The sequence below is a fragment of the Heloderma suspectum genome, chromosome 5 (genome assembly GCF_057233095.1).
Source record: "Heloderma suspectum isolate Gila_16-S chromosome 5, 16-S_ref, whole genome shotgun sequence".
NCBI lineage: Eukaryota > Metazoa > Chordata > Lepidosauria > Squamata > Helodermatidae > Heloderma > Heloderma suspectum.
The window spans coordinates 45,583,062-45,603,700 of record NC_139462.1 but is presented as its reverse complement, the minus strand read 5'-3'; the positions used below and the strand labels follow the sequence as shown (position 1 = coordinate 45,603,700).

The 20,639-nt window shown below is 43.8% G+C and overlaps 1 protein-coding gene across 1 annotated transcript in view; it reads right to left on the bottom strand.

The window, feature by feature from the left end:
* MYOZ2 (myozenin 2) overlaps positions 1-13,193 on the bottom strand; it is a 49,691-nt gene extending 36,498 nt beyond the window's left edge. Inside the window, exon 1 of the mRNA XM_084860253.1 lies at positions 13,118-13,193. Within this exon, the coding sequence (XP_084716379.1) occupies positions 13,118-13,193 (76 nt within the window). The remainder of the gene's footprint in view (positions 1-13,117) is intronic.
* Between the last annotated feature and the right edge of the window lie 7,446 nt (positions 13,194-20,639).

Genomic DNA, 20,639 nt, shown 5'->3' with positions numbered 1-20,639 from the left:
TTCCGTATTAAAACACTCCTTATTTTAAAATTTCTGCAGGATCTGTCTGATGAACTTCATATTATCCCAAAACATTTTACCCTGGCCAGACAGTTGGCATTTTCCACAGGAACATGGGGGGAACTTGAAATGAATCTTCCAGAAAGTAAGTTTTGCTTTTAGTGTGACACTCATCTTTCGAATGTACATAGTGATGAACGAAAGCTCAGAAAATGTTTTGTGAACTAGTTAATTCAAAATGCAAAAAGCACAAGATGTCCTATCTATCACGAATAAAGTTAGTAAGCTGTGTTAATTAATGCACTGCTATGAATTTTGATTTGAACACTGGAAACTTTTAAGGGTCAGTTCTCTGACTACTGAATTGAGAGCCCTGTTCCAGCAAGAATAGTCCATGAGTGGAAAAGCTTTCCATCTACGGATTTCCCTGATTGCCTGCCAATGCAAAAGGGCAATGTGAGCTGCTCCTGCCTTCCACGCACACCATACAACAAATATTGCACTCTGGACACATTGATCATGTTTCAGGCAAATGGAACCAGAACTAGACTCAATCTCCTTCCACGTTTTGACTGCCTAACATGTAACTACCACTTTCAGAACTGAAAGTGCTGGTCAGTTTTACAAATAAGTGCAGAAAGTCAGTAGGTCACAAAACATTTTACTAGCCCATCTGCCCACACATACTAGTGTAAGTCATTTGTGGCATATCAACACCCACACCACCTCCTGAAATTTCCAAAAGGATCAAGTATAATTCAAAGAAATTTCTCAGCCTGGTCACCTGGAGACAATTCTTACTTGCCAGTGACGAATGGATGAATGGATATTTTAGAACAGCTCTGTTTTTATAGGAAAACTCAGTGTAGCCATTTCATTTGGAGAATCACAAGAATGAGAGATTCAGGTCGCAGTCCTATTGTTTACACCCTCAATGCTCATAAGCCTCTGAACCTGGAGGTTAATGAGCATCCAGTGCAGAGTGGGGGAGTGATGGAGGCGAGTGTCACCTCCCCATCCTCCCACTGAATTTTTGCTAGACGGGCTTTTTGGCCCATCTAGCTGGGGCACTTCAGAGGGGGAGGGAAGGTAGGGATGTACGAAAGTCACTTACCTTTTTGCAGGGGTGATTTGCAGTGGGGGGGAGGTGCTCCACGCCTCCCCCCAAAATCCTAACCCGGCCGGCTTTGCTCCGCAGCAACTCTGCAGAGCCACCAGCCAGGTGCATTCACAGGCGTCTGGAGCCTGTGGACGCAAATGGCGGCTACAGCATTCATGTTTTTGGCTGTGATAGGCTACGAAAATATTTTTGTAGCCTATCATGGCAAAAAAACCAGGAACACAAATGGCGGCATCTACGGCGGCTGCCATTTGCATTCCCTTTTTTTGCCCTGATAGGCTACATAAATACTTACGTAGCCTATCATGGTGTCCGCAGGGACGCAAATGGCATCCCTGTGTTAGCCGTGATAGGCTACGTAAGTATTTATGTAGCCTATAACAGCTTAAATGGGGAAGCAAATGGCGGCCGCAGATGCGGCCGCCATTCGCAAAGCAGCGCAAATGGCACCAGGTAAGTGCTCCGTTTCGTGCATCTTTCGTGGGGTGGTGGGGCGGGGGGCTTCATTCTGTCACAGATTTCAGGGGGCTGAATGCACTGGCATTCGGCTTCACTGAGATCCGTGGTGGAATTCTCTGACATCCCTAAGGGAAGGAGGCTGGAGAGGCCATGAAATAGTTTGTATCCTGGCTTCTCCATTTTCCTCCCCTCCCTGCCCACTGGAATGAGTTCCTGACCTCAGAGAGGCAGCCGGCACAGTTCTTTCCATGGCGGCTTGGGAGTGGGGTGGAATGTGGATTCCCAGATCCAAGGTCAGGGCACTGTCTCTCTGACCTCAGGTCTGGGAATCCGAAGTATCCTGTTCCCTCCCCTCCAGATGCTGTCTAGGGGCCATAGGATTGCTCCCCCTCAGAACTGGTAACAGCCTGTTGCTAATTTGTTTGTTTAAGAATTTATACTTATACCACATTTCCTCTTCCAAAGAAACCCAAACAGCTAACAAATAAATTCAACAATTGCAGAATAATTTCCTCAATGTTTTTGATGATGAGGAGGACGAAATCACTTTTTTCCCCCTAATAGATAATTTGTAGCAAATACAACTTTTGAACATCTTGGAATTCGGTTCCTGAACTACAGCGTATAAAGCATGTGAATATTTATGGATAATTTTCTCTTGCTATACAATGATCCACTTATGACTAGGGATGTACGAAACCCCTACCTGGCTCCGCGCTGAGCAATCCGCGGTGGGGGGGAGGCGCTCCATCCCTCCCCCCGGAATCCTGCCCAGCCGGCTCCGCTCCGCAGCCAAGCCGCGGAGCCACCGGCCGACTCCAGCCGCCTGCAGCCAGACATCCGGCCACTGGGCAGCCCTGCAGGGATGCAAAATGGCGGCTGTCATAACCGCTGCCATTTGCATCCCTGTAGTGAGCCGTGATAGGTTACGTAAATATTTACGTAGCCTATCACAGCAGGGGGAAAAACCCCAGCATACGCAAATGACGGTAGCCGCCGCCATTTGCGTACACTGGGGTTTCCCCCCCCTGCCATGATAGGCTACGTACATACTTATGTAGCCTATCACAGCCTCCGCAGGGACGCAAATGATGTCCCTGCATTAGCCGTGATAGGCTACATAAGTATGTACGTAGTATGTACGTAGTATTTACGTATTTAAGTATTTACGTAGTATTTACATAAGTATTTACGTAGCCTATCACGGCTATTGAGACGAGGAAGTGAATGGCAGCCGCAGGACGGCTGCCATTCACAAAGCAGTGCGGATGGAAGCAGGTAAGTGCTCCATTTCGTGTGCCTTTCATGGGGTGGGGGTGGCGGGGACTTTGTCCCGCGCGCCTTTCGGGGGGGGCTTCGTTCCGTGACAGATTTCCGTGGGCCGAATACATTGGCATTCGGCCTCACCGAGATCCGTCGCGGAATTCTCTGACATCCCTACTTATGACAGTTCAAACCAGAAGTACTTTCAGATTTTGAAATTGCTATTCGATTCAGGCTTGAATTAGCTTCTTAAAGCTTCAGTCCTAAGCACACTTACTAGAGTGTAAGCTACATTGACCACATTGACCACTGCATCTGAGTAAACGTGCTTAGGATTGCACTGTACTTCTTTTGTCCTAATAAAGCAGGGTTTGTTTGTTTGCTTTTGTGGATAGACTTCTCATAATGAATGTTGCTTGCTGGTGAATGTTAAATATTTGAGCCTGATTAATCCCTCAAACACATGTTGCCCCCTCTGCTTCAGAACTTTCATTGGCCATCTCAGGTTTCAAGTGAGGATCCAAACCACTTTGTGTGTTTAGGCAGCTTCCCAGAAATGTTAAGTATAAGATTAATTTGAGCTTTCTGTCAATTAAAACATAATTCTCTTGTAATTAAGCTGTGCATAGATCTCGCCTGATGTTAGCTAAGTACAAAGGGGTGATGAGAAGGGGGGGAGAATTGAAGACAACTGGAGGTTAGTTTCATACACAATTCATCTGAGGAGAAAAATGGAAGTATTCGTATTGATTCCAGTAACCCACTGACCTTGTCTCCAAAGCAGAAGTTAAACAAATTACTAATGGTGATCTTAAATTAGATCTGTTGGTTTAGTTTATCCTCTCTTCTCCTTTTTGGTCCCTCCCTATCCCAGTTTAACAAGAAAAGTGATCCTATATTAAATATGATTTCAGTAACTTTGTCCACAGCCACCCATTCTAATAATGTAATCCCTCCGTTTAAACTTTTATAACTATCTTTTGGTTTGAGGTTATGCATTTCAGTTAAAACTCACTTAAGCAGGAAGTGCTGTCTCACCCCGCCCCCCCCATCCCCTGGCTCAGAAACAGCTCAGCCAATTTTTGCCCCACAAAGTTGTCCCTTGAAAGTCTATAGTGTGTAGATCATTTCCACTATTTCTGATGTTCAGGCTGTGCAAAACACCTTGGAGAGCTCCCTTAAAGTTCAGACTGGTTCTGACTGAAACCCAGAGTGGATTTACTAACCCACTGACACTGGAGCCACCAGCCTCCACTGCAAATAGCCAAATGACAACTGAATATGCTCAGTGGGGGAAAAAATGAGAAAGCTGAGGAGTGGAGGGGAAAGGTAATTGAGACTCTGAAATCCTGAATGATAGCACTCTGTACCGCAATTTTTAGTTGCAGATCCCAGTTATAATAATTCTATGGTTTTAATTTTATATAGCTTGCTCATGGAACTCAGTTGAAAACCAAGTGCTGATCACCTTTAGACTCCTTGCTAATAACTTATTTTCATTAATACAAGAAAAAAAGCTAGATTAAAATTTTTCTCATTTTATTCCAGAGAAAAATCAGAGAAGAATTCCAGTCACAGAAATGAGCCCCCACAAGCTGACCTTTGGATCCTACCAATATGAATTATTTGCATCAAAATTTTATAGGCCAAAGATCTGAAATAATTTTGGCTTCTCCTTCCTCATTTCAGTTTCAGAGCTGTTGGTTAGAACATAACTGCTCTATATTATAACTCTTTTCCAGAGGGGTAGCTGTGTTACTCTGTTTCTAAAAATGACTTTATGTTATTATAGATCTTGTTATTCTTATAACTGTAAATGAAGAACATATTTTCAGCCTGATCCTAAATAAGTCTGTTCAGAAGTACATCCCACCTATTTCAATGGCACTTACTCCCTAGGAAGTATGTTTAGGATTATAGTCCTAAATAAATATTTATGAGCGCAGAATAACCATTCTTCAGAGTCCAGGCTGAAAGAAGCTGGAGCCCACATACACTTGCATATCAATAGAAATTGCTTACATTTCTTCTCCCAGGCATTTTAGATTTGTAGAATTTGTTTTTTTTTCCTTCTTTTTTTGCACTTGTTTTTAACCTGTTCTATTGTGTGAGCTGTCCCGAGAATGTTTTGTTATAGGGCGGCATATAAATAAATTCATTTACAGTGCAATTCTGTACGTATCTATCAGAAGTAAGCCCCGCTGAGATCAATAGGGCATACTCTCAGGTAAGCATGTATAGCGTTGCAGCCTTAGATTCCATAACTTAAATTGTAAATGTTATAGTCACCACTTCAATTTAATTAAGTGATACTCTAGATCATTGCAGCGCACATTTATTTATTTGGTGCATTTATAAATTGCATCCTCTGTCTACCAGGAGGTGCCCAGAGCAAAGTACAATAAAAATATTGTTAAAACTTTTATAAAACCAAGAAACACAGCAGCAAAAACCATACCATACAATAACATTTGAGTGTAGCTTTTAAATTAAAATTGAAGAGTGATATTGTCACTGACTTCATATCCTTTTTATGTTGCTAATCTTCATGCAAGAGAATATGAGCACAAATTTGTATAATGGGAAAAAAATATTAATTTTATGGGGTGAGGGACGGGGGTGGGGGGAACCCAGATTGGAAAGAAAATTGAATCTGTCTTTTCAGGTAGCAACCGACAGCTCCAGTTTCTATGTGTGAAACAAAATGATTGGGTGGCCAGAGAATTCTGTCTGTAACACTAAGGAGGAAGCCAGGCAACAGATGCCAGAGAATCTGGCTTGGGCAACCTTCTAGACTTTTTATAATATATTATGATCCGGTTTGCACAATCACCATGGCTTAAACAAGCCACAGTAGCTTGTTTAAGCCATGACATGCTTAACCCATGGCCTGTTGTTGGGTTATCTGAAGGTTGTTTCTCCCTAAAACAAGCTATGCTGCCCGGGTTCAGATGACACAAGCCACACCCTTGTGGGTATTAGGCAAATGGCACCCGGCACGTGCTGGCACATACTATGGCTTGTTTAAGCCGTGATGATCGTGCAAACCAGTCCTCTGTCTGGGTCCTCAGTATAATACATGGATTTAGACACAACTACACTGAAATGCCCCCTTCATGGATCACTGCCTTGTTGTGGCGAAGGGGCTTGCGTAACTCAGTGAAGCCATAAGCTATGCCGTGCAGGGCCACCCAAGACGGACAGGTCATGGCAGAGAGTTCTGACAAAATGTGGTCCACTGGAGAAGGAAATGGCAACCCACTCCAGTATTCTTGCCAAGAAAACCCCATGGAACGTATCACAAGGCTAAAAGATATGACGCCGGAAGATGAGCCCCTCAGGTCGGAAGGTGTCCAATATGCTACTGGGGAAGAGGAGAAGGAATTTCCAAGTAGCGCCAGAAAGAGTGAAGCGGCTGGGCCAAACCCGAAAGGACACTCAGCTGTGGATGTGTCTGGTGGTGAAAAGAAAATCCGATGCTGTAAAGAACAATATTGTTTAGGAACCTGGAATGTCAGATCAATGAATCAAGGTAAGCTGGAGGTGGTCAAACATGAGATGGCAAGATTGAACATCGACATCTTGGGAATCAGCGAACTAAAATGGACAGGCATGGGCGAATTTAATTCAGGTGACCATCATATCTACTATTGTGGGCAAGAATCCCATAGAAGAAATGGAGTAGCACTCATAGTCAACAAAAGGGTGGGAAAAGCAGTACTGGGGTACAATCTTAAAAATGATAGAATGATCTCAGTACAAATCCAAGGCAAACCATTCAACATCACAGTAATTCAAGTCTATGCCCCAACCACTGAGGCCGAAGAAGCTGAGGTTGATCGGTTCTATGAAGACCTACAACACCTTCTAGAACTAACACCAAAAAAAGATGTCCTCTTCATCATAGGGGATTGGAATGCTAAAGTAGGAAGTCAAGAAATCACCGGGATAACAGGCAGGCATGGCCTTGGTGTACAAAATGAAGCAGGACAAAAGCTAATAGAGTTTTGCCAAGAGAACACGTTGATCATAGCAAACACTCTTTTCCAACAGCACAAGAGGTGACTCTACACATGGACGTCACCAGATGGTCAATATCGAAATCAGATTGATTATGTCCTTTGCAGCCAAAGATGGAGAAGCTCCATACAGTCAGTAAAAACAAGACCTGGAGCTGACTGTGGCTCAGATCATGAGCTGCTTCTTGCAAAATTTCGGCTTAAATTGAAGAACGTCGGGAAAACCACTAAACCGTTCAGGTATGACCTAAATCATATCCCTGATGAATATACAGTGGAGGTGAGGAATAGATTTCAGGGATTAGACCTGATAGACAGAGTGCCTGAGGAACTATGGACGGAGGTCCGTAACATTGTTCAGGAGGCAGCAACGAAATCCATCCCAAAGAAAAACAAATGCAAGAAAGCCAAGTGGCTGTCTGATGAGGCTTTACAAGTAGCTGAGGAAAGAAGGGAAGCGAAAAGCAAGGGAGAAAGGGGAAGATATACCCAACTGAATGCAGAGTTCCAGAGAATAGCAAGGAGAGACAAGAAGGCCTTCTTAAATGAACAATGCAAAGAAATCGAGGAAAACAACAGAATCGGAAAGACTAGAGATCTCTTCAAGAAAATTGGAGATCTCAAGGGAACGTTTTGTGCAAAGACGGGCATGATAAAGGACAAAGAGGGCAGGGACCTAACAGAAGCAGATGAGATTAAGAAGAGGTGGCAAGAATACACAGAAGAACTACACAGGAAAGATCTGAATGTCCCTGATAGCCATGAGAGTGCGGTCACTGAACTTGAGCCGGACATCCTAGAGAGTGAAGTCAAGTGGGCCTTAGGAAGCATTAGTAACAACAAAGCTAGCGGAGATGACAGTATTCCAGCCGAGCTATTTAAAATCCTAAAAGATGATGCTGTTAAAGTGCTGCATTCAATATGCCAACAAATCTGGAACACTCAACAGTGGCCACAAGACTGGAAAAGGTCAGTTTACATTCCAATTCCAAAGAAGGGCAATGCCAAAGAGTGTTCAAACTACCGCATAATTGCGCTCATTTCACATGCCAGCAAGGTGATGCTCAAAATCCTACAAGTTAGGCTTCAGCAGTATGCGAACCGAGAACTACCGGAAGTACAAGCTGGGTTTCGAAGAGGCAGAGGAACTAGAGATCAAATCGCCAACATTCGCTGCATCATGGAGAAAGCAAGAGAATTCCAGAAAAACGTCTATTTCTGCTTCATTGACTACGCTAAAGCCTTTGATTGTGTGGATCACAACAAACTGTGGCAAATTCTTAAAGTGATGGGAGTACCAGACCACCTTACCTGTCTCCTGAGAAACCTGTACGAGGGTCAAGAAACAACAGTAAGAACCAGACATGGAACAACCGATTGGTTCAAAATCGGGAAAGGAGTACGACAAGGCTGCATATTGTCACCCTGCTTATTTAACTTATATGCAGAGTACATCATGAGAAATGCCGGGTTGGATGAATCAGAGGTCGGAATTAAGATTGCCGGGACAATTATCAACAACCTCCGATATGCAGACGATACCACCCTAATGGCAGAAAGCAAAGAGGATCTAAAGAGCCTCTTGTTGAGGGTGAAAGAGGAGAGTGCAAAAGCTGGTTTGAAACTCAACATTAAAAAAACGAAGATCATGGCATCTGACCCCATCACTTCCTGGGATATAGAAGGGGAAGAAATGGAAGCAGTGACAGATTTTACTTTCTTGGGCTCCAAGATCACCGCAGACGGTGACTGTAGCCATGAAATTAAAAGACGCTTGCTCCTTGGGAGGAAAGCTATGGCCAACCTAGACAGCATAGTAAGAAGCAGAGACATCACCTTGCCGACAAAGGTCCGTCTAATCAAAGCTATGGTTTTCCCAGTACTAATGTATGGCTGTGAGAGCTGGACTATAAGGAAGGCTGAGCGCCGAAGAATTGATGCTTTCGAACTGTGGCGCTGGAGAAGACTCTTACGAGTCCCCTGGACTGCAAGGAGGTCAAATCAGTCCATCCTAAAGGAAATCAACCCTGAGTGCTCATTGGAAGGACAGATACTGAAGCTGAAGCTCCAATATTTTGGCCACCTAATGCGAAGAGAAAACTCCCTGGAAAAGACCCTGATGCTGGGAAAGACTGAAGGCAAAAGGAGAAGGGGACGGCAGAGGATGAGATGGCTAGATAGCATCACGGATGCAATGAATATGAACTTGAGCATGGTCCGGGAGAGAGCGCAGGACAGGAAGGCCTGGCGTGCTATGGTCCATGGGGTCACGAAGAGTTGGACACGACTGAACGACTGAACAACAACAACACTGAAATGCATTGGTCAGGATGAGCTCAGCTGGTGGAATTATTTAATTAAAAAAATTAAAATATGACTTTCCCTATTATTAAATAATACAGCATGATTTCCTACATTATTAAATAATAAAATGTGACACCCCCAGAATTACTTTTAAAAGGCTGCTGGTCAGATTAAAGGAACAGAACAGAGGTGTCATCTATGATAATCGAACGACATATCTGAACAATGTGTTTAATCATTGGTTTTATTGTGTTTGTTTTCATTATAAATGTCACCGTGAGAGCTCTGGCTTTTGGGTGAGTCATAACTTGAATAAACAAAAACAAACAAACAAACCTGTTCTGCATTTCATTTGAGAACTATGGGTTGGATCCCAAGGATCCCTTCCTCCAATGGAACGAGTCTTCATGTGATGCAAGGGCTCCTTCCATGAGGAGGACTCCTTCTACTGGAAGGAGGGAACCTTTGAATCCAACGCTACATATCTGATAAAACATGACAGAGCAAAGAGCAACACTACTTTAAAAAAAGAGAGAACTAAGAAGGGTAATTTCTTCTGCAGAAATACATGTATTGTTGTCATACCCATTCTAAAAACTGAAATTGCTGTGTGGGACAATAAGGAGCTCTAATGGGCACTAGTAACCTATTTTCCAATGCAGTATTTCATAGTTAAAATAATTAACATGTAAGTAGATGCACATAACTGTATTGTGGTTACCATAAGCCTCTCAATACCCTAATTGCATTGACCAATGATGTATCAAATGGCTGACTGGCCATCATTTGCCAGATTAAAAGGTGGCAACCCTAAAGTGAGGGAAGCATTACATTTGTAAATAATGATGCAGTGGGCATGTCTATGAAGTATGTATCCATCTGCATTCTGCTTGTAAACAAAGGGAATGTTTGGACTGAAATTTTACAGATTCATGGTATCTGGAAAAGTGGACATTCATATTCTCAGGAAGATTTCACAGTTTCAGTTTGGGTCAAGAGATCTGATCACAGATCTTCCACGTTCCAACTACCTTAGCCCTTAGCCCTGTTTGACAGCTATGGTCACTAGGGAAACTTGGGAACTGTGGTTCAGTGAGGGGAGCTAAGGATCTCTAGAAGAACATTCTAAACACCCTCACCAAACTAAAATTACCACCATTCTTTGAAGAAAGCCGTAACATGCCCTGATTTCCAGAAAAGAAATGCTCAGTTTTGCTGGCACCAGTGTGTTTGGGTTTTGTTTTTTATTTGTAAAGAACAAATAAAACCAATTAAAGGCTGATAATTGAACTTGCAAGAAGGCAGGAGGAAAGCTCTTCGTAGCCACTAATCAGTGGCACAGTCTCTATGTACTTGTGCATGCATGTGTATGGATATACCCTGGAGAATGTTTGGGGCTTTCTGATGTTAGCACTGCTTTTCAACATTTAGGGGAGGGAAGGCCTGACCTGTTTGCTCTGGGGACTATAATTCCCCTTCAGTAGTTTTCCCTGTGTAGCTCTATGAAGGCTACATAGAGTGGCCAGTTACAAATTGCAAAAAAGAAAAGAGGACATGCATTGCCAAAAAACAGGTCAAAATAAGACAATGATCTGATTTGCACATCACAGTAGCAAGTCCTGGGTTGTTTAACCCAGGAATTGCAGGGAAAAGTAGAGCATGTGAGCTGTGTGTGAGCCATTTCTGCTTTTAATTAATTGTTTTGTGATGTGCGAACCAAGAAACTCTGGGTTGTTTATGGGTTGAACACCTTAGGGGTTCATCACACGGAGCTTTTATCCTGCTACTGAGATGGCTTTGTCATGGAAGTTTGCGGTCTCTTCAGATGATGCCGTTACCCTCCAGGGTGTCTCCCGCAATTCCACCCAGCCTATCCCGTGTTTTCCCCAAACACAATAAATGTGGTATTTTTTCCAGCCCACGGAACAGAAGCACTATGACCTCCCCATGAAATTCTCCAATAGCAGGAGAAACCACTGTGTCTGCTTGCTGTGGGTGTTTGTTTTCAGTTGCTGGGGTGCACACAGTCAGGATGATGAAGGCATTGAGGATGGTAGCGAGGAGTGCAGGAGCGGATTTGACAGGCGCGTGGGCAAGAATCGCCCACCAGTTGCAATTCCAGCCTCCGCTCAAGTCTTGCTGAGGAAGGACTTTCCTTGATTCCCAGGTGTCTGCCATGTAAATACTTGAGCGCATTTCTCAGTTGGAGGGAGAAGAGGGTAAAATGCCTCCCTGCAACAAAGGGAGACACATCTGATCCCCCACCCCATCAAGCTCAGAAGCAATGTCCTCTGTTGATTCAGAGCACCCCATTAAGTTCAATGGGGCTAACTCCTAAGTAAGTGTGCCAAGGGTTGCAGACTTACAGGGCGATCTTATGTCTACTCAGAAGTAAGTCCCATTGAGTTCAATGGGTTTTACTCCCACGTAAATGTGCCAAGGATTGCAGACTTATGGCACAATCTTACATTTTATGTCTACTCAGAAGTAAGTCAGAGGTTTCCTGGGGGCTGTGAGAAAAGAGTACAGCAGAAGTTAAGCTATGAAGAACCCCCCCCCCATTTGCACACATGCCAGGGAGGAAGGAAGACACTCCCTCAGTTCAAACCACGTGTCTGCCGTGTAAAGGAGCCCTTCCTAATCCCACAAAGAAACCGAAATCAGGAAGCTCCGGAAAGGATGTGGATTTTTGCGGGTTTTTTGCTTAATGTAGAAACACCCCTAGACTTAACCCAACACCAGTCTATGAGTTAACTCTGGGCTGTTTAACCCTTACACAACCCAGAGTTTCTGAGTTCGTACTTCATGAAACAAACCAGGAACAGGGCATTCCTCGGTTGTTAATTAAAAGAGGAAATCATGAGTGCACAGCTCACGTGCTCTGTTCAGCCCCAGAAATTCCTGGATCAAACAACCCAGAAATTGTCACCGTGATGCGCAAACCAGGTCACAGGGTTGTGCAAAAATTGCATATAATAATTTATATGTATTCGTGCAAGTCTAGAAATAATTAGTATAATTTAAATAGAATACAGTACATCTCACCTGGGAAGCCTGTGAACAGGTGAATGCTGTGCCTGCTCAGTCTGCTGACCAGCTGATAAATGCTGATGGGCACCTTCGAGGCCTCTGCTCTCCCTTCTTAAAGTTTTGTATGGTTCTTTATCTCTAAGCCAGACTTGGACTGGGCAGCCCTTCAAATAGAGGACACCTTTAAACAGAGGATGATCCTCTGACAGACCTTCAAATAGGGGATTGTCCTCTGTAAAGTAGGACCACTAGACACTGTAAGGCTAAGTGGTTCTTTGCAACAACAAAAAAGACCATTGATTTTGTTATATTTATAGCAAGCCATATTATAGGTGGCTTCTTGTGGAAAGGTTGATCAGTCACAATGCATTTCAGAATTCTGTCCCAAAGATGGCAAAAAAGAAAAAAGAAACTCTATTGCCAAACATTTCTTAAAAGAGATTAGTTGGGAATTGTGCCTTGAATGGTTGGATAAGACTACAGCCAGCTTTGAGTGGGCGGAGGCGGAGACTGAAACACAGTTTATATTGCAAATATCCTTGACTGACTGTATTTTTAAAGACCATTTTAAAACTGAAGAGAGATACATCTTCTCTATATGAATAGTTCTATAATATGGCATCCAGACATATTAGCCCTCCTCCCCAAATAATAGTTCGAAAGTCAATCCCAGGCAGAATGTACATCAGCTGTTATATTACTTCATTCCTCTACAACAGTTGTTCATCTGAAAATAGCTTTCAAATGAAAAGAGGCAACTACAAAAGGATTAGTTACCATAGGCAGCATGATAGCCCCATGAGATTATTTATGGCAGCACACCCAGAGGCAAAGCTGTAGGAGAGTTAATGCTGTAAGATTAAAAAGAAAGGTTAGAGAGTGACACTAGACATGCATTCATAACAGGGATTCAACTCTATACCATTTCTCTGGATTTCCTTCATGATGGCGGATGCTTGCTGCTTCCTCTCTTTGACCATGTCAGAATGTGATAGCATTCTAGCTGTCTGATGTGATTTTCTTACTAGAGAGGGAGGGAAAGTCACATTTCATTTTGTTGAGAACCACCTGGTAGTTTTCATTTAACCCGAATCACTGGTCCAGGAGTTGAATTTTATTCTTATTGCAAATGCTGTCATTTTAACTTCAGATACTGGCAAACATTTCTTGCACACGGATAATGGGACGGGAGACATGTTCCACTAACACTGCATATGAAGCCCCAATGGACCAACAGTTCCTTGATTACATTAGAGAAACAATGTGACATGGTGAGGTGGGCCTTCTCACACCCTTGTGTACATGCTTATCTTTCTGTATTCTGGACAAGAGTCCTTGTGTTACGTTGTTTGTTTGTTTTCAATTTGCAATCTTTAAAACACAACATCCCTTGCAAATTCCTTTAAAAGGCTGCTAAAACCTCAACAAAGAAGTCCATCTTTGAACTGGCATGTATTAATCAGCTAGATTAAACAGAGAACCATCTCGAGCATCTGCGATGAATCCCTATAGTAAGTTGCCCATTTACTGTTGTAAACTTAAACGTCGCATGCTCATAGGACAATCAATGTCAGATTATTTCAGGAAACAATATGCTTACCTTGTTGTTCTGGAGAACAGTGATCCTGATGCTTTGGGTGAAGTTTATGGAGTTTGTTATGAATGGGGATGACCTATCCAGTCCTGGGTGGTTTCTATGCCTGCTCTTGTGTCTGCATGATGCCTAGTACCGAGACAAACTGGGGACTGACCCTCTTCAAAAAGATTGGCATCTGGCTGACATAAAGTAGTTATTTATAGAAGCAAACACTCCAGCCACTCATATCTTCCTGGCGAAAGAAGAGAACAGAAAGGATTCTGCCTCACGCACCACAAAAGCGTGTGCATCTCTTCCACAGCTTATTGAAATACTTGATAGAATGCTTCTTCATACTTGTACAGCTCATCCCATCATCACCTTTGAGAATGCTAATCTCCACATTAGAACTAAGAGAAAGACATTTAAAAATAAGTTCAATTAAATATCTGGGTGGCAAAGACTATATTTGATGGGATTGGAATGGACTAATCCTTTACTGAAAGATAAAACCATGCCTTTATACTGGCTAATAGCTAAAGTTAGTGCCTGTACAAAGACTGCACTTAAAATTCTGCGGAGCTGTCTGTTGAAAAAATAATTTTGCAGGTCTTCACTTCATAGCAGAGGGGGAAAAAACAGGGGACCCCATTGTCACTAGTTCTTTTTCAAATTCCTAACATGGTTTTTAATACAGACTACTGAAATGTCTGTCCTAATTTTCCACATTACACAGTACGTGTGTGTGCCCTCTCCTCTATGCTCAGGCTAAAAGGGCACTCAATATATTTCAAAGCTAGTTTTATAGCAACTTGAGGTTATGTTTGTTTTTTGTAGCTATTGTTACTCAATAGGTCATCACTCTCCATACTTGATGTCTCTTAGTGAGTTGCTCTAGAAAAAAAAAGTGGATTAGCTACTCAGGGATATCAAAGTGTCCAGCTATCATGCAGTGATGCATTTGGAGATTAGAAAATCAACCTCTGTCTCTGAGCTGACCTAGAGTGATATCATGATGTCTGGAAGCATATCTACCTGATGATTACACAACAGCTATATAACCTGGTTAGGGTTGCTCCACATTTTTCTAGAGCAAATCATCAGAGTTCATTATTGAAGAAAGAGGAAATTTTTTAAACACCACAAAATTGGCCCTTTTTCTTGGCCAGTCATAAAACTGGCCTATTATCTGTATCTCCAGCTGAATCACCCATCATTGCCTACTGGGCAATGATGTCTTACCTACTGGGGTGGATTGCTGGAAGTGTCTTACACTAGTGCTCCAGGTTGCTGCATTATTGACCTAGGAAGCCCTGAAGTCCTATATAATTTAGAGGTGGCTTCCTTTCTTGTGTTTTATGGTAACCTTTAAGATGAACAAGAAACTCACCTTAAATATACCATACATGTGTTGAATTTGATCAGCAAGGACCCTCAAAGAAGCATTTTTTGGTGACCACCTTGCAAATGTGGAGCTCCTAATGGAGATTCTTCAAAGAATCTTCATTAAGGATCTCCATTTTTTTTTAGAGCAACTCACTAAGAGACATCAGGTATAGAGTGTGATGCCCTATCAAGTAACAATAGCAATTGAACGAAGCCTCCAAAGGAGGAAGATAACGGAGGCAATGTTTATTGATCAGCTGAAACCCGATATCAGTGTGAAAGATGAGGTGGAACAAGCCATGATGTTTATTAATGCAGCTTGATTGGTTGTGGAAAACAGGCCCTGATTGTTAATCATTGTCTCTCCCATTGAGGTTTCAGTTGTTCCTGATTGGTTCTGGCTCAGTTTATCAGTGGTATTGTACCGTACCCTTATTTGTGACTGAAGCTGGCATTTTATGCTGAAACGTTTCACATTTTAAAATCTGTTCATAATTTTTAAAAGCTATAAATTTAAAAACTGGATGCCCTATCATTGGTTGTTTGGAGATTCTTCAATGTCTTATCATGAGCTGGGTGTGGAGCAGGCATTTGGTAGAAGGGATGGGGTTATTTTAGTTTATTTTGAGTATATACTGCTTGTGTTTTAATGGGTATTTCATTTTGTGTGTGTTATTCTTTTTTGGTTTTAACTGATGCACCTCACCCCAAGGTCCCAAGAGGAAATAGATTAATAATTTAAAATAATAAATTTAAACTTATTTTGGACATTTGTACCTGATGTTACCGAGATCTTAATACCTTTTGGTCAGGTGTTCCAGAGGAAATTTTTATTTTCCTCTGCTTGGGGAAAAAAATTATGTCTCACATAGGACTATAAAATTGTTAGAGCTACAGTAGAAACCTAAATATATATCAGTTCCCCACTCCAGACCTACTCTACCTAAAAACATTCTGACATGCCAGTTAGGTTTACAAATATGGTTAGTAACCTAGTTAACTGAAGTTCCAACCTGATACTCAATAAGCCATTTCAATGTCTCTCCCTGAGCACATCATAATACCTTAACAACCACAGATGCCATAGGCTGCCCCTTTGGCATTGCCCCTAAGAAGGGCAATGCCAAAGAGTGTTCAAACTACCGCACAATTGCGCTCATTTCACATGCCAGCAAGGTTATGCTCCAACTCCTACAAGCTAGGCTTCAGCAGCATGTGAACTGAGAACTACCAGAATTACAAGCTGCGTTTCAAAGAGGCAGAGGAACTAGAGATCAAATCGCCAACATTCGCTGGATCATGGAGAAAGCAAGAGAATTCCAGAAAAACGTCTATTTCTGCTTCATTGACTACGCTAAACCCTTTGATTGTGTGGATCACAACAAACTCTGGAAAATTCTTAAAGAGATGGGAGTACCAGACCACCTTACCTGTTTCCTGAGAAACCTGTATGAGGGACAAGAAGCAACAGTAAGAACCAGACATGGAACAACCGATTGGTTCAAAATTGGGAAAGGAGTACGACAAGGCTGCATATTGTCACCCTGCTTATTTAATTTATATGCAGAGTACATCACGAGAAACGCCAGGTTGGATGAATCACAGGTCAGAATTAAGATTGCTGGGAGAATTATCAACAACCTCAGATACGCAGACGATACCACCCTAATGGCAGAAAGCGAAGAGGATCTCAAGAGCCTCTTGTTGAGGGTGAAAGAGGAGAGTGCAAAAGCTGGTTTGAAACTCAACATTAAAAAAACGAAGATCATGGCATCTGGCCCCATCACTTCCTGGCATATAGAAGGGGAAGAAATGGAAGCAGTGACAGATTTTACTTTCTTGGGCTCCAAGATCACCGCAGACGGTGACTAGGGATGACAGAGAATTTTGCCATGAATCTCGGGGAGGCCGAATGCCAGCACATTCGGCCCCCCGAAATCGGTGGCGAAATGGTCTGCCCCCCGCCCCCCCCGGGACAGGACTTACCTTGGGCAAATCTCCCTGGCGGCGGCTCCGGTGGTGGTTTGGTGGCGGCTTGGTGGCGGCGGTGGCGGCGGCGGCCGGTCTTCTGACCGGCTGCCACAGCCGCCATTTCCAGTAAAAAAAACCCCAAAAAACAAAAAAAGTGATAGGCTATGTAAAGATTTACGTAGCCTATCATGGCTAGATTTTTAAAAAATACCGTGATAGGCTATGTAAATGTTTACGTAGCCTATCATGGCTGAGTAAAACAAAAAACCAAAAACCGCGCGTATGCAAATGGCGGCGCCCATGAGCGCCGCCATTTGCGTTCCTTATTTTGGCACGTCTAGTCCAAAATTTACATAGACTACGGCGAAAATAAGGGGAACGCAAACAGCGTAGACGCTACGCTATTTGCGTTCCCCTTATTTTCACCGTACTCTATGTAAGTGTTTACGTAGACTAGACATGCCAAAATAAGGAACACAAATGGCGGCGCCCATGGGCGCCGCCATTTGCGTACGCGCGGTTTTTTGTTTTTTGTTTTACTCAGCCGTGATAGGCTACGTAAACATTTATGTAGCCTATCATGGCTGACTGCAGGGATGCAAACGGTGGCGGCTACGGCCGCCGCCATTTGCAGACCCGGCCGGCCAGGATTCGCAGCGGGAGGGATGGGGCGCCTCCCCCCTGGCCAGAATTTCGGGGGGGAGGGACGGGGCGCCTCCCCCCTGGCCAGAATTTCATGGGGGAGGGACGGGGCACCTCTCCCCCAGCCAGAATTTCGGGGGGAGGGATGGGGCACCTCCCCACCACCTTGAATCACATTTCGTCAAAAGGTAAGTGACTTTCGTACATCCCTAAGACTGTAGCCATGAAATTAAAAGACGCTTGCTCCTTGGGAGGAAAGCTATGGCAAACCTAGGCAGCATAGTAAGAAGCAGAGACATCACCTTGCCAACAAAGATTCGTATAATCAAAGCTATGGTTTTCCCAGTAGCAACATATGGCTGTGAGAGCTGGACTATAAGGAAGGCTGAGCGCCGAAGAATTGATGCCTTCGAACTGTGGTGCTGGAGAAGACTCTTATGAGTCCCCTGGACTGCAAGGAGGTCAAATCAAATCAGTCAATCCTAAAGGAAATCAACCCGGACTACTCATTGGAAGGACAGATACTGCAGCTGAAGCTCAAATATTCTGGCCACCTAATGCGAAGAAAAGAAAAAGACCCTGATGCTGGGAAAAATTGAAGGCAAAAGGAGAAGGGGACGACAGAGGATGAGATGGCTAGATAGCATCAGCGATGCAATGAATATGAACTTGAGCACACTCCAGGAAAGAACGGAGGACAGGAAGGCCTGGCGTGCTATGGTCCATGGGGTCACGAAGAGTCGGACATGACTTAACGACTGAACAACAACAACAACAACAGGAAACACCAGCTGCCTCTGATTTTGAAACAGGAGCAAAACACAGTGGCCAAATTGCTAACTGGAATTGTCCACAAGTAACTAAAGTGGCCACTTCCACACGTACAAAAAAAGAGGGCAAAGGAGCACACTGATCTGCATAGAAATTAGATATGCTAATTTATGCTTAGAGATGGATCTTTAGAAATAATTACTACAATTTCAATAGAAATACAATACAGCTCACTATAGTGGGGAATGATTCTGTCTGTGATCTGTGTGCCTGCTCAGTCTGCTGTCTAGGTGCTAAGCGTTGATGGGCAAATTCTCACAGCCCTGCTCTCCCTTATGGTTCTTTTTCCTCAACCTGGACAGCCCTGCAACTAGAGAACCGTCTTCTGAAAAGGAAGACATGTGGTCTCTCTACCTGCCATGCTACCTCTGGAGGAATCCTTCTCATCCAAGGAGCTAGAACTCCCGGAGACAAGGACCCACCCAAATCAGGAGACCCAGGGGAGCCTGGGCCCTTGGGGAAGATGACCGTGGGTCCATCCCCAGAGGAGGAGAGGTGTTCCACTCTGAGGTGAAAACTGGGCGACCACCTAGCCCCTGAGAGTGTTGTTGCCTCAAGAGGCTGGCCAGTAGGCCTCCTTTAAGAAGGGTTGCTCGACAACAAGACCCTCTGGAATAATCCTGCTTGTGAGGAGGGCCTTGCTCTTAAGGACTCCTTTCCTCTTGAGGAGTTGTCCTGTGTAATTGAGCACTCATTCTCACAGGATGCCTACTAGCCTGCCTCTTCAGGCAACAATGCTCTCCAAGACTAGGGGCTCATCTACATCAGGCTTTTACTCCGGTTCTGCTCCGCCCCCAAGTCGATCACGCAAGCCTCTCCCTGTAGCTAATGTGGTATTTCTTGCTCTAAACCCAGTGTTTTTTGAAACCCTATTTGTGGTAGATTTTCCAGTCATAGCAGCTTCAGTGCAGTTTGGGAGTCCATGTGACCTCAGCTGGCTTCAGCACGGACCAGTGGAAGTGGCACTGATTTGTGGAAGGGAAGAGTTGCATGGGGTGGCGGCATATGTCTACCCAGAAGAAACTCATTGCCTTGGGGATGGGAGTCAGCTCTGCTGCTTTGAAAGGACGCTGGTTTGACCCTGAGCCCAATCGTTGCCTGTCCCTTTAAATAAGCTCTGGGTGGGGAGGGGAGCACAACGAGGCTGTTATGTATGGAAGTGCAAAGGTATGCAGAGCCTTACTGATTTTAGAAGACTTACTGATTTCTCTGAGAGGGGAGGGATAGAGAGCAAGCCTCCTCGCTTTCCCGCACCTACTCATTTGATGATGTTCAGTTGTACGCATTTGCCCCATGCAAACAGATTTTTTAATGGATAAATTGCATTGTTGTTGTTGTTGTTCAGTCGTTCAGTCGTGTCCGACTCTTCGTGACCCCATGGACCATAGCACGCCAGGCCTTCCTGTCCTGCGCTCTCTCCTGGAGAGTGCTCAAGTTCATATTCATTGCATCGGTGATGCTATCTAGCCATCTCATCCTCTGCCGTCCCCTTCTCCTTTTGCCTTCAGTCTTTCCCAGCATCAGGGTCTTTTCCAGGGAGTTTTCTCTTCGCATTAGGTGGCCAAAATATTTGAGCTTCAGCTTCAGTATCTGTCCTTCCAATGAGCACTCAGGGTTGATTTCCTTTAGGATGGACTGATTTGACCTCCTTGCAGTCCAGGGGACTCGTAAGAGTCTTCTCCAGCACCACAGTTCGAAAGCATCAATTCTTCGGCGCTCAGCCTTCCTTATAGTCCAGCTCTCACAGCCATACATTACTACTGGGAAAATCATAGCTTTGATTAGACGGACCTTTGTCGGCAAGGTGATGTCTCTGCTTCTTACTATGCTGTCTAGGTTGGCCATAGCTTTCCTCCCAAGGAGCAAGCGTCTTTTAATTTCATGGCTACAGTCACCGTCTGCGGTGATCTTGGAGCCCAAGAAAGTAAAATCTGTCACTGCTTCCATTTCTTCCCCTTCTATATGCCAGGAAGTGATAGGGCCAGATGCCGTGATCTTCATTTTTTTAATGTTGAGTTTCAAACCAGCTTTTGCACTC